This window comes from Parasteatoda tepidariorum, chromosome 4, assembly GCF_982258835.1.
Source record: "Parasteatoda tepidariorum strain Cologne lab strain chromosome 4, Ptep-v5.0, whole genome shotgun sequence".
NCBI lineage: Eukaryota > Metazoa > Arthropoda > Arachnida > Araneae > Theridiidae > Parasteatoda > Parasteatoda tepidariorum.
The window spans coordinates 13344596-13359645 of record NC_141758.1 but is presented as its reverse complement, the minus strand read 5'-3'; the positions used below and the strand labels follow the sequence as shown (position 1 = coordinate 13359645).

The 15050-nt window shown below is 32.0% G+C and overlaps 1 protein-coding gene across 3 annotated transcripts in view; it reads left to right on the top strand.

Moving 5' to 3' along the window:
* LOC107448547 (sialin-like) overlaps positions 1-4572 on the top strand; it is a 39869-nt gene extending 35297 nt beyond the window's left edge. For all 3 annotated transcript variants that reach the window (XM_043052557.3, XM_087160693.1, XM_087160692.1), the window contains one exon: positions 2015-4572. In XM_043052557.3, the coding sequence (XP_042908491.2) occupies positions 2015-2197 (183 nt within the window). In that variant the 3' untranslated portion in view covers positions 2198-4572. The remainder of the gene's footprint in view (positions 1-2014) is intronic.
* The last annotated feature ends 10478 nt before the right edge of the window (positions 4573-15050 follow it).

The following is a 15050-nucleotide window of genomic DNA, read 5'->3' as shown; positions in this document are numbered from 1 at the left end:
ATTAGTGCAGAAATTAATTGTATATCGTTTATCTTGGTGAGAAAATTTCAAAAGTAATTTCATAATACTAAATTGGAAGTTACCTTTAAGAAATGTTTAACTGTCAGGAGAAAAGATTGTCACCATTTTTTTTCTAAGATTGTGGGTCCCCTGTATTTAGTAAGGTATCCTAATAGAGACGTTATGCTATATCAATCAGTGAAGGAATGCAATCTAAAAACATAAAACCAAAATTAAATTTTCTTATTTTAACAATCATTTTAGTTTTTTTTTCTTCAATTTTACAATAAATTTGTTTTAATAAACGATGAGTTACTATCAAGAGAAAACATGATATTTATTGCAAAAATAGGTGGATGATAATATTTATTTCCCCTCCACTTCATCTGTTTTATTGACACAAACTGGTGGGAAAAATTAAATTTCGCCTCGCTATATCGCGTAATAGGGCAGCGAAAGTGTTCATTAAAAATGTCTTCAGTTCATTGCTACGGGGGAAAAAAAGTATTTTGCAGAGGTTTGAAATGTAGGAGGGCATTCCATGTCACTTCGTGAAAAATTAGAGAGGAGATGAAGAGCAAGTTACTGAAGTTTTCAAGGTTATTTATTAACACATTCACAGCCAGCCAAGAGTTGTTGGTTAAACTATATTTTTCATTGAAGTGGTAATCTATAAATATAAAATGAAACTTTCTTATTTTAGATACCATTTTAGCATTTAAATTTTAAAATAAGTTTATTTTAACATACAAAATGTTTCACGAGAACACATCTTATTTTCCGTAAAATATTTGTACGATAATTTGCATCCCCCCCCCCACTTCATCCGTTTTATTGACTCAAATTCTGGGAAGCAAAAAATGTCGTATCGCGTAATCCGATAAAGAATTAAAAATGTCGTCAGTTCATTGCCACAGGAAAAAAATATTTCACAGCAATTTGAAATACAGGTTGGCATGAACAGTTTATATCTTTTTTTTTTTTGTCGTATGCCTGTTTAGGCAGTGGGGGTGCGATTGTTCCTGTTTTTCAGTGGCGCCATCTATGCCCTGGAATTCGACTTCTGCTACGCCATTCACACAACCACAACCCGTTTATAGGGCGGGTCACATTCACACACAAAGGAGAAAGGACATAGAACACACAGAGAGAGAAAGAAGCATCCATGCCTTGATCGGGATTCGAACCCAGGACCTTTCTGATGCAAGGACAGTTCCCAGCCCCCTACACAGACAGGTCGGCGTTATATCTGATACTCAAGGAAAAATTTACTATTTTTACCGATCTTGCGCAGTATAAAAGAACTACTTTAATTAATCATATCTTGCGCAGTTTTAAACGAAATTTTTTCTAATATTAAAGCAATAATTTTGTAACTAGTTTTAAATTGCCCTGAAATTTTTGTTTTTATTGAATATTTTTAAAGTTATAGCAAGAAAAAAAAAGAAAAAAACGTCAAACAAAAATATCCCCATAAATCTGTAAACTACGTTTAAGAAATTTTGTGAAATTATTGCATATAACATTTTAAAAAAATTGCTACATGTTACAAATTAATTGCTAGATATTACAAATTTATTGCTACATTTTTTGGCATAGGGTGTAAAAAAACACTATTTTCCGTTTGTAATTTATTATCGATCCCTCAAACCTCTATGGGCTTCATTGAGAAATATAAGAAATTGCACAATCTGAGCATTTTTGAAATTTTAAAATTATTCTTTTGGCATTTATCGAGAAGTAGGAAAAATCAATGTGTTAGTATAGATGTGTTTCCATTACTTTATCCACCCCATATATATAATATATATATATATATATATATATATATATATATATATATATATATATATATATATATATGTATATATATATATATATATATATATATATATATATATATATATATATGTCTGTTATCATCTAATATTTTAATATTTTAGAAGAACTTGCATATTTTAAGACACTGAATACAAAATGCGTTTCTCATATACTTTGTTTTTATTGTTTTTAGCAAACTTTGAGAAATTGGGGATTTGTGTTCTTAAGTTCAGCAACCCTGTATTTTGTAACGGGTGTCTTCTACATATTGTTTGCTTCGGCTGATCTTCAACCATGGAATGACCCAGATAACGACCATGCCGACAAAAAGAAAGTGAAATGCGTTGAAAACATTTCTCAGAAAACAAAACTGTAGCGAACTTAATGATCGAATGGAATGATCAATCAAGCACAAAACCTTAAATAATAAAAAGGAATTAATCGCCGAGATTTGAATTCCTCTTGTTTATGGCGAGACGTCTGAACAGAGAAAACAACTTGGAAGTAACATGCTGGTGTTTGGACAAACTTATGGCGAGTTTGTGTATAATTTTATTTTGATTTCATAACCGAAGTTGAACAGCCGACCCAATTTTTTTGGTTTACGACTACTAATGTTCAACTATGTAATTTTGAACCCTATCCATATGACAACGAAACTCCTGGATCAAGTGTTGGGAGAAATTTGCCTTCGTGGAGGACTTTTTGATGGAACTAACCCTCATTTGCGTTACATGCTGAGGAAGACCATGAGAACCACCCACTGTTAGCCTGACGGCAAAGGGACTATAACTCATAATCTGTAAACCACTCACTATATTTCACGTCAGTATTGTGGTCAGTGCAAGCTGGATGCGGAATTCGGATCTTTCAGCCGTCACCGGGTTTCGAACCTGTTTCACCTCATTAAAAGGCGAGCGCTCTATGTCCTGAGCCATCGTGGTTCGATGTTTAATTTTGAGGAATTCGAACCATTATTTTAAATAAGATAAGATTTTTGTTTCGTTTTTAAAAAAATTTAATTTTAAACATTTTTGTTTTTAAGCACTTTAGAAAGAAATAAGCCTTGTATTACTTATGCAGGCTTTCAAGTATTTTACTAGTTTAATGTAATTAATATGCATATTATCCAAATATGTTTCAATTATATTTTACAAATACTTAATTCTATGCTACTCAATACTGTGTTGTCTGCATATAACTATATCTGTTATGGTCAATGTGAATAATCGGTTATTATTAATATTAACCTGTCAATATTACTAATAATGAAATAAGCCGGTTAAAGGGAATAATTTGAGCGCATTTACATCTACAATCGCCAAGGCGCCAAATTGATTTCAATCTAAAAAAAAAAAAATTTTTTTAAACCTGTAGATGTTTACCCGGCGATAATTACGAGTCATACCCTTCGAGTTAATCCCGTTCTATTATTATTATTTTTCTCTTTTTTTAGTTTCTCGCTGACCGTTGCCTAAAAGCTGCCAAGACTTGGCGATTCCTTTGACATACGATACGGAAATCTCCCCTTTTTTTTCTCACCATGACCAAAATAAGCGGTTCTTATTACTTTTGACCTGTTAGAATTAATAATAACCGAAATTAACACTTTGACAGTAACACATATACAAATAGGCACACCCATGTTCCAATGCTATCTAAGCAATTTATTCACATTGATCAAATTTCATTGGTAGTAACCAGTTAAAAGTGAATACTCTCATTTAACCAAACGAAGCATTTATTATTAATAATTACAGGATTTATTACTTTAACAGTAACATATCAATAAAAATTTTATTAATAAAAAATGAAATGGTGATGAACTATGTTTTAATGAAAGTTTTTATTTTTTTTTAATTTTTTTTTTTACATTTGCTTTATGTAATACTATAAAATGAAACGTAGCAAAACGCAAAACAAACTTATGTAATACAAAAAAATATAACCGTAAAATCACTTTATTATACTTTATTTTTTAATATCTTAAACAATTATCTCAAATTAATTTATATAAGCAATGATAAAGTTTTTGAAATAGTAATATTTGCTGCTTTTAGTGTGGTTAAGAAATATAGTGCATGCGTTGTTTGAAATCTTTAGTTTCATCCAATTTACTCAGGTAGATCCACATAAGTGGTTTTGGTACTTTGGAATTATCCCGTCGACTTGCCAACGCTCGCCAAATCATTTGGTGCTAGTTTTAGATTATTAGATTTTATTTTATTTTATTATTATTTCATTTATTTTATTTTGCGCGGTTTTTAAGTTTGGCGATAATATTAGGTTTGGCAAAAATAGTCGACGGGATAATCCCAAAATACCGTATATTTGTATATTATTAAAAATTAAGGTTTTGTAATTAATAGCTCGAGAGCATGTTTTCACCTTGTGTACTTTTTATTTTTATGTACTTTACTTACTTATTTGTATTTATTTATTATGTACTTTCTATTTCCCCCTCAATTTTTATAAATTCCTTTTGAAAAAGAATTTAAATGACTAGTGTTTTATTTGACCTTTCGCTTAGGGCTGGTATAACAGATGGACCAGAATGGCGGCTTCGTCATACTAAAAGCCGTAGGCAAAGGGTTAAAAACGCTAAAAAAATAGCCAATTTAAATACAAAGTGTATATAAAATATTCTAAATAATCGTATTTCATAAATAAGAAAAACAAAATATATTTAGTTACCAAAATGTAAAATAGCGTCAATGGATTAATACAACTTCTAATTGAATGATATTTTAATTCATTATTTAAAAAAATTGGAAGCAAGGAACAAATTTAACGTAAACACAAAGTCAAAGCGAGAACATTTAGAAAAGTTGTTCCACCATATCGCCATAATAACCAGAAATCCATATCGTTTTCTTTTTAAAATAAAATGATACAAATTCTAGATTATAGCTCACACACTAATAAATTTATATTTATAATGAATGTCTGTCTGTGTGTGTCCTTTATTGACTCTTAAACTATCCCAAACAAAGCTATAAAATTTTGCTGACTGGTAGTTCAAAGCACGAGAAAGGTCACTGTCGGCATTAGAACATTCTACGACAGACATTTCGAGCATGATCAGCAAAAAACGAAATGGAATTTTCTGATTGGTTAAGCACTAGCAATTATTTTATATTCAAATTCGGATTATTCAATGCATTTATATATTCTAATATTTTTATATATAAATTATATATTTTATTTTTTTAATATATAATATATTTAATTTTTTTATATATATTATATATTTTAATTTTTTTAATATATTATATATTTAATTTTTTTTTATATATATATTATATATTTTAAAGATACATCAGTGATATTTGTAGCTTATAGCTTTATTTCATAAAAAAAGACTTAGTTGTAGAACACCTGGACTCGGTCAACAAACTTATATTTTTTAGTTATCAAATACCATATGTTCTTTTATAATTATTCATTTAAGATGTGTTTCTAAAAAAGTAATTATTTAAAATAAACTGTAATTGAAATGCAAAAAAAAATTTTTAAAAATACACAAAATAAAATCACGGTTACGATAAAACACATAAACAAATAATAAATCCAAGTTAAGTAAAAGACTTAGATGAGAAAGAATTATATTTCAACAAATGCTATACGACTCTGTATTTATTTAACACTCTGGAGAAACTTAGCTGAACTTTAACACGCCATTTTGTCTATAAACGATCAGATGTGGGTATCCGTGATTTTCTTCTTGAAGTATAAGTGAGATATCAGAGAAATGAATAAAATCGTTTTAGGAAAAATGAACCAATTTAGTAAATATTCAGTTAAATAGGGCAGCATTCAAAAATATAAAAATAAAGAAGTCCCTTAAAGGGGAAAAAAATCATTCTCTTGACAACGACAATTTCTGTTCTCAGTTCCCAACAGTTGATTTATATTCAATTGAAAAATTATGCTGCAAACAGTTCGCATATTTTTCTTAATCACACTATTCTAAATTTCAGTTGTTGAGAAAAGTAATTGTTGTAAGTTTTGTTTTAAAGTTTTTCCCACCAGAGGGCTAAAACCATGCGTTGTAAAACAATATGAAATAGTATTGAACGCCTGATGTAAAGCATCGGCTTCGATAAAGATTATTTTGTGAGAATTTTTTTGATAATTCGGTGAAAATTCACCCGATTAGACATATGATGCTCACTACGTGCTCTTGCGCGCCGAAGCCTATCAATTAAAAATGAAAACTGTTGCCAACGCGAAAAAAGAAATATCATCGGTTTTATTGTACGTATTAGCGTTTTATATAATATAGATAGATTTGTAAAATATCACGATATGTTATTGTCAATGCATCGCGATATTGATCTTCGTATTCATTAGTCACGGTTATAATGTTTAATGTTTAGTATTAATGTTTGTGTGGGTGAAAGTTTGAAAAGGCAGAAGCCAATATATTCCATTAATATTTTTTTAGCCAGTGAAGTTTTTAATTGAGTAACATATTACCACAGTTTCTAGGGATTATTTATTTAATGATGGGATATGTTCGCCCCATCAAAATAAAGACGACTGTAGCGTATCTACCACTACAAAAATACAATTTCAATTCACTAGTATGTAACATGATTCTATGTTTATAGTATGATCGAGTTTCTAAAATAATCTGCAAGCAGAATGCAACTATCTTTCCTAAATAAGACTTGTTTATCAATTTAATACTTGTAAGCGACGTCACGCATGAGATAGCCAATCAGGTTTTGCACACTCGCTTGATAGCATTTGCTGATTTCCAATTAAATCCAAAGAGAAAATTGTTCCGCTGTCATAATAAACCCAAGCCTTTAAGCTGTTGCGTTAACGCGTCATGCATAACCATGTGACTAGTTGCCAGAGCCTAATTATAGCACTATAAAAAATTTTAAAATTCTAACAATCTAGTAGCCAGTATTAGAGCCCCTGAATTAGATCTTAGCCAGTATGAACTAAAAGTTCCTTTTTTTTACACATGATACCTAGTTAAGCTTGATAATTTCAAGGATTCATTACGATTAGCTTCTTAACAAATGGCAACAGCAAAATGTAAACAATCCTTATGGAGAAATACACAATAAAGTAAGTTTTATTTATAAATTGTTTCTGATTTTTGAATTAATTCTAAATTTATTATTGTTTTATATTTAAGACGCGTATTATTAAACTGTCAAACATATACCGTGAAACATTCTTTACACACTCGCATTAACTCTTTCCGTAAAATTGTGAAATAAATTTATTGCTTTTTTCTTTTTCTCAACGAAAACATTTGGGGCACTTCAAAAGGCATAGCGTAAATAAAGGATATTTATCCTGAAATACTCTATTATTACAGAACTGGTAACTATATTTATATGTAAGCTACAGCACCTACAACAACAATGTCTTTAGTACCAATTTCCAACTTTAATTATACATCGAAAATAGTTAGGCGACCCGAAACGAATAAGTACCAAATAAAGAATAAGACACTGTACAATAAGAAAGTGAATACTCACTAGCCCACATTAATTTAAATAAAACTCTGCTTTTTTATCGTCCCATAAAAAGCGTGAAAAATAATGCATTTATTTGTGAAATTATCAGGACTGTGATTAACCTATTGCAACAAAGCTAGAATATAAGAATCTATATTAATTACTTCTTACCTAAGCGTATATCACTTATTACCACAATACAAGTAGTAAAGTATTGTTTATGTATCATTGATGTCAATAACAGTTTAAATTTTTTTTAGACTAAGTATCTTTAAATTTCATGTACTTGTTGCTTGCGATTTTAAAAAAGTATCCACTGGTTTCTGAGTCATTTGTGAAGAAAAACATGTAAAGTATCATATATATATATATAAATATTTACTTGCTTCACATGTCATTCCTTTACTATGATATAAAGATATATGATATGTATATATTTTATATGATGCAGGAAATATGAAAGAATGATACAAAATTGTATAGGTCTTCTATTTGTTTATTGCATCTTTTTTTTTACTTCTTTTACAATGTACGTTACCAAAAAAGATTAAAGTCTATTTGGTTGATATTAAAAAAATGTAAAAAGCAATATTTTTAAAGAAACGCACTACTCGTGATTTAATTTCATTAAATTAGGATTAAGTCAACTTCAATGAACTGGTAAAACCATAAAGTAAGCATTAGAATACGAAAAAACCTTTTCCTTTAAAAAAATATGGAAAAATTTAATTTAATGTTAAAGATTTGCAAAATTAAAACTTTAAGCAATAAGAATTGAGCGACCTTTTGTATATTCTGAATTTTGTATATTCTGTATATTCTAAAATTTTCTTTTGAGTATTCTTTTTTTCATTGCCGCATTACATTTAAAAATGAAAAGAACAATATCTGATTAAGGAACAAAACATGAGCCACAGCAGGGACGAAGCTACAGCAGCAGAGCTACTATGTCAAGGAGTACGATTGTTCTTCTTTAAAAGTGGCGCCATCTATGGCCGAAAATTCAACTTCTACCTCACCCGTTTATAGGGCGGTCCCATTCATAGATACACTAATTCATCCACAGATCGTAATTTTGACCTGAACCAGAGAACGATCGATCAGTCTCAAATTCAGTACCTCCAGAGGTGTAATTTTCTGCGGGAACATGGAGGACTTTGTGACCCGACAGATTTAACGTGCACCAGTAACCATTTACTTCACAGTGAGTATTCAGTTGGCTGGAAAGGGGGATTCCTTAACGTCTTATAAGTTACTCCCAATTTTTTCTATAATTTATACATTAGTTACTGCCTGATTATCTACATTACTAGAATTTTTAACCTACTGACGCAGATGAGACACGTGAGGTGTCCGTTATATATATTTTTTCTAACCCTAGAATTGCAAGCAAAAATATTTTTTTGTATCTCATTAATTATAAAAACAGTCAAATGGATACTAAAAAAATTTGTTTGCTTACCCGAATTATATTTGTACTAAAATATAGAATCCAAGAAAAAATGGTTTGAAAAAGATTATTTTCATTGATATTCGGAAAATTATCAAATTGATTTAGTACATTAAAGTTATTTCATAATTACTTTAATTTAAAGTATTTCCGAATAAAATAATAACTGTTTCTATTAGATTTATATAACTGCAAACAAGTGCAAATTTGAAAACTTATTATTTGGAAAAGAGCCGCGTTCAGAAGATTTTACCTTTAACGAAGAAAGAGACACCAATGTTTTATGTTGTATTTCATAATCATGAATAATTCATGATCATGAATAATTAAAATGTTAAATACAATATTTTCCATTTATTTTGCCTAAAATAGTACAAAGTAATGAAAAGGTATGGAAAATATGTTTAATAAAAATTCTGTGTCAAAGGGTTACGCAAATCGAAAAAATTTCGTATTGAAGAAAATAATTTATCTAAATATTGTTTCCTAAAAAATAATTTTAAATAATATTTATTATTGTTTTTTATCTTTTTAATTATGTTTGGAATAATTTTAATTTATAGAATATTTACATTTTTAAAAATTTTAATAAATGATTTTTTTAAATTACAAAATTTGAATAAAATTAGTAAAAATAGCATCAGAGATATAAAATTTCAAATTTACAGTCGCATTTTTAAATTTTTATTTTTTACGCCATTAATTTTTTTAAAAATTCCTTGGCTTTATTAAGTAAATATTTTGCTAATGTGAGATTAACGATACTTTTTTTGGGCCAGTTGTCAGTTGGGCAATTGTCAATTGGCAAATGGTCAATGTGATGATAAATACATGTATTTCTTTTTTCCAGTGATCCCAGCTAGAGTTGCATTCATAATTCTAGGGTTTATCGGTTGCATCAACCTATATGGTATTCAAGTAATTTTAAATGAAGCAATGTTTGCCATGGCTAGAAACTCTATAGTGTCAAACAGTACACAAAGCAAAGAAGTCTGCCCAAAACTTAAGAGCGTGAATAAAACCGAAGAAGTAGAGGCAAGTACAAAAACATTGATTTAATTGTTTTTTCGTTGGTTTCGATTCAGGCTTCCAAGTCAGGCATCGGAGACTGACAATGATTTTTTATGTTACTCCTTGTCAGTCATCGGTGACAGACACTGATCTTTTATGTTTAGGCCAAGTTAGCCATCGGTGAGTGACGCAGATTTTTTATGTTTAGGCCAAGTTAGCCATTGGTGAGTGACGCTGATCTTACTTGTTTAGGTAGAATCAGCCATCGGTTACCGATGCTGATCTTTCACGTTTAGGCCGAGTCAGCCGTCGGCAAATAACGCTGATTTCTTATGATAGGCTAAGTCAGTCAGCGTTAACAGACAACCTAAAATAGATATAAAACTAAAATAAATATATGTTTTTTTTAAGTAAGGAAGGAAAATTCATTTAAAAGTTTGTAATTTTTTTTTATTACAATTATTATTATTTTTTTATTTTAATCTGTAAGTAGTGCATTTTGCAAGCAATAATGCGAGCTCTTCGAGTCAGCTCGCATGCCCTGACGGAGATTTTCTTAAAAATACGTCATTCTTTAATAAAAGAATAAAAAATAATAAATATTTAGCGGAAGTTATTTTTTGCATGGAATTATCTATGGATAAAAGAATTGTATAGATGTGTAAAAATTTTTTAATTCTTTCTAAGTTTCTCGAGTTATAGCGAAATGCGCAATAAGTAAAATTAACATTAAGGGGTTCAAATTTTGAACCTCTCTCCTAATCAATCTACAAATATTTTCCAGATTGCGGCTTATTCCTATATTTTGGAGGTCAAAAATCTGAATCGGTTGAAAAAATTTTATGTTTATTCACGAAAAGAACGTTTTGTGAACTTTAAATATCGTCTGCACTAATTAATTATCATATTTTACGTCATCCCCTCGAACTATTTAGAGAGAATCCTAGAAGCATGAGATCCGATCATTCGATCAACAAAAAAAATATTCAGAGTGACCTATTTTAATTTAATTTTTTGACGTTTTGCACAAATTGAAACAGCAAAAAAAGCTTTACATTAAGATGTAAAATTAACGGTGAAATAGTACTAATTCGTTTAAGAAAAACGAGATCAAACTATTACAGGCGGCAATCATGCTTATTTACACTGCTCAAAAAAATTAGGGGAGCAAGCAAAGAAAGTAAGAAAGTCATGCGAGACATCCACAGAGCTGCATGAAATGGATAGTGCATACGTATCAATGCACGATACAGAAAAAAAGACGTAAAAACGTATGGAATTAATCTTTAATTCATGGAAACTATGGAAAAAAAAACAAAAAGCTGATTTGAGGCAACAATTGGTTTACATGTAAACGATAAAAAAGTAATGTTTGGAAGTGATGCAGTACTGTTAATAAGGCATGTGGTCTCCTCGAACAGCTAAGACTGTAGCACACCTGTTTCCCATGGATGCGATGATGGTATCGATGAGAGTTCGGGGAATACAGTTCCACTCCTAAAGAAGGGCAATCTCCAAGTCACGGAGAGTTAATGGAGGGCTTGGTCTCGCAGCAATGCGTCCCCCGAGCACGTCCCAAACATGCTCTATTGGATTCAGGTCAGGAGAGGGTGTAGGGTATTCCATACGTTATATTGTTTCAGCTTCCAGCATGCTCTTCACAAGACGAGTTGTATGTGGTCTCGCATTATCATCTTGTAAAACAAAGGAATCACCAATGACTGCTGCGTAGGGTATGACATAAGGTCTCGATATCTCGTCTGCATATCTGTGGACCGTAAAAGTACCGTTCCGAATGATATGCAGGTCCGTACGTCCATATATGCTTATTCCACCCCACACCATTTAACCAGCAAGTCTGTAGTGTGACCTTTCACGAATGAAAGTGGGGTTATTTAGAGTGCCCCTTTCCCTCCACACCAAAACACGTCGGGTGTCACTCTCCAGACTGAATCTAGACTCGTTTGTAAACAATACGTGGCTCCAATCCCGTTGCTCCTAATCTTGATGTTCAGCAGCCCATCTTCTGCCAGCCGCACGGTGGCTCGAGGTCAATGGAATGCAGACCATTGGCTTACGAGCATAGAGACCTCCCTGATGGAGCCTATTCCGTATTGTTTAAGTGGAAACTCTTCGTCCTGTTGCCACGAGAAACTGTCGTTGCAGCTGAGTAGCATTGTCTGTTCTGTTACGACGAGCTGTTAACTGTATATACCGGTCATCAGCTGCAGTTGTTGCACGTGGCCGACCTTGCCCTGGCCGACAACTCACATTTCCAGTCTCCTGGAATCGATTCCATAGCCTTGCAACGACACTTCTGCTGATTCCAACAGGGTCCGCCACGCTGCGTTGTGTTTGCCCTGATTCCAGTCTGCCGATGATGCGCCATGCAATGGATTCAGGTAAATCACGTTGTTGAGACATTTTCAAGTCACCCTTTCTCAAAAACAATAACTGAGAAATTAACTTTCTGAATTACGGCAGTGAAACAGACGTCTCTGCTACATCCCAATTTCTGCTCTTATCTTCTTTTCTGGTTTGTGATGTCATGAACTTTTATTTGCATATGAAGTTTTCTTCTTCTTTTTCCTGCTCGGTCTTACATTATAAATGATTACTTTTTTGTTACTTATCGGTGTAAATATTTGCGTAATTTCACTAAAACCATGTGCTCCCCTAATTTTTTTGAGCAGTGTATTTTGGTAATGGGCACTTTTGGTATTTGGTTCTAGTTAAAATGAAAAGAAAAATATGATATGCATTGTAAAGAAAAATTAACACCGAAATGGAGCAAATCGTTTCGAAAAAGTATAAAAAATAGCCATATTATTGATGCTTATTAATTTTAGTTATAATTACTAATTTAAATAAATAAAGCTTTATACTCTAAGTACTATAAAGCAAAATCATTAGAAAAAAATCACTAATTTGTTAACGAGAAACGTACAAATTTATCATAATGTTATTGATTCAAGTTATGCTTCATTAATTTTGGTTATTGGCACTAGGCATTACTGTCATTAATGCAAATTTAATGGTTACCAAGAGAACAAATACAAAAATACAGGCACAATGTATTATATTAAAATGTTTGATACCCATTAAATTTGAATCAACGTTAAGAAGCTTTAATATTGATACTGCGAAAAAAAGTTTTTTACTGTCCCTCTAAAGAGATAAGTATCGGAGAAAATCTCGTGATTGTGGTAATATTTGACTGTCATAAGTTCGCCACAAACAACAGCATCATGCCAAATGATTCTGAAAATAGGTATCTTTATTCAGATGGGATTAATTACTAAAAATGCATCTTGCTTAATCTATTAACGGAAAACAACCCGGAAGAACAAAAATGCAGCAATAAATTTTAAAAAATTGAATTATTTTAGCTGTATTAATTGTTTTTGGTATGTGTCCTTCAGTTTTGTGCAAGATTTCTTAGTGTAGTTCTGTGCTAGTATATGATAGCTTATTTTTTCAATCCCTACAAAGAACGGATATTCAGCTCGTAAAATAATAAAGAGAAAAAGAAACGGATATTCAGCTCGTAAAATGATAAGGAGAAAAAGAAACGGATATTCAGCTAGTTAAATAATAAGGAGAAAAAGAGAAATATAGTCGTAACTTATCTCGCTTTATGGGCATCGCTCCATACTCTAGCACCATGCTCCTAAAGGTTTTATACCGCTTTATTTATTCGCTGAAGAGAAATATTTTGTTTTGACTGATAATTTGCCAAGCTTTGTGGGAGAGCTTCTACGTTCGATGGCAGAACTTAACAGTGTTCAGCAATTTCTAGTCGAATTGCTAATTTTCGAAAATTTTATATTTCAGTCAAACATTACAATAAGAAACGGGACCTAAGATTGCATAATTCTAAACAAAGAAATATATTTCTGTTAGAAATGTTTGTATTCTGTAAGAAATGTATGCTGCTTAACTTCTTCGAGACGGGTGAGTTATATATGCATTTTGAGGGTGTTGATAATCAGTGTAAAAAAATAAAAGTGGTAGTCAAATAATTTTTATAGCAGTTTATTTATGGGTGGGGTAATAATAGTTTGCTTTATTTAATTCACCACTACTTAGTTCGAATTAAAAATTGTATAGTTACGCATTTAACCACATGTATTGAATGTCTTAAATTTAAAATGAAAGCAAAAATAAATCTATCAAATTAGCTATGCCCAAACTGAAGCTACCGCTTTTTACTTCTTACTATCCTGATTCTGATTCCGTGCAAATACATTTATGACTCACCTGTCTCGAAAAGGTTTAGGAATAGTTGTTGCTGTTGCTTATCCTCTTCTGGCCTGACAAAGTCAGACCAGATCTATGAACCCGTTGACCTGAAGAAAATCAAACACCAAAAGAGGAGTAGAGTAAATGTCTTCCCAGAGAAGACAGTTCAGGATGTGATCGGCGGAAGCCCGGTGTAGATGGCATTTAGGGCAGAGGTTTTAGTTCCCTCAGAAAATAGTAAACTTTTAAGATGGCCGGTAGCTAGGCGGGGAGATGGTGGTGCAGACTCTCCTTTCAAAGGGAAGGGTCAAAGAAGCTCCAGGCTTATTTCCCTTGTATCAATGGTGGGTGGAGGGAATCAACCAGTCTCTGAGAAGCTGGGATTTTTTCAGGGAGTAGAGTTCAAGATAGGTAAGATCAGAAGAGGTAGGGGGCGGTTGGCTGCAACCCTCTTTAGCTAGGCTGTCCACTAAATTATTACCATAGATATCGACGCGAGAAGGAACCCACTGCAGGTGAATATTATGTTGGAGGAACAAGAGTTTTAGGTTGTTTACGATGGAAGTTCTGGTTTTGTCGCCAATTTGGGTCCGGTTGTTGAGATGTTGCAGGGAGCTGCGGCTATCAGAGAATATCCAAAGGTCTTTAAAATAAAGGTCATTTTGCATAACAAATTCCAGGCCCCTGTTGATAGCCAGAAGTTCACTTCTGAAAACAGAAGCAGAAGTCTGGGTTACGTTGGCAGAGAGAAAATTTTTCATCAGGAGTCTCGATGTAGACTCCGCTACCAGCATGACTATCGATTTTGCTACCGTCAGTAAAACTTTTTGCGTCTTGTTTTGGAACAGAGTGAATAATTTCGAGAGCCAGTTGCTTTAGATGGTCGGGCAGGAATTCCTTCTTATTGACAGAAGCACTGAGGTTGAAATGGAAGAAAACTTCTGGAAGATCTTCAGAAGGGTTCAAAGAACTGTGAAGGGAGTGCGGCTCTACATTATCGACAAGGAGGTTTTGAAAAACTATTTGGCTAAATGGACTGTTTT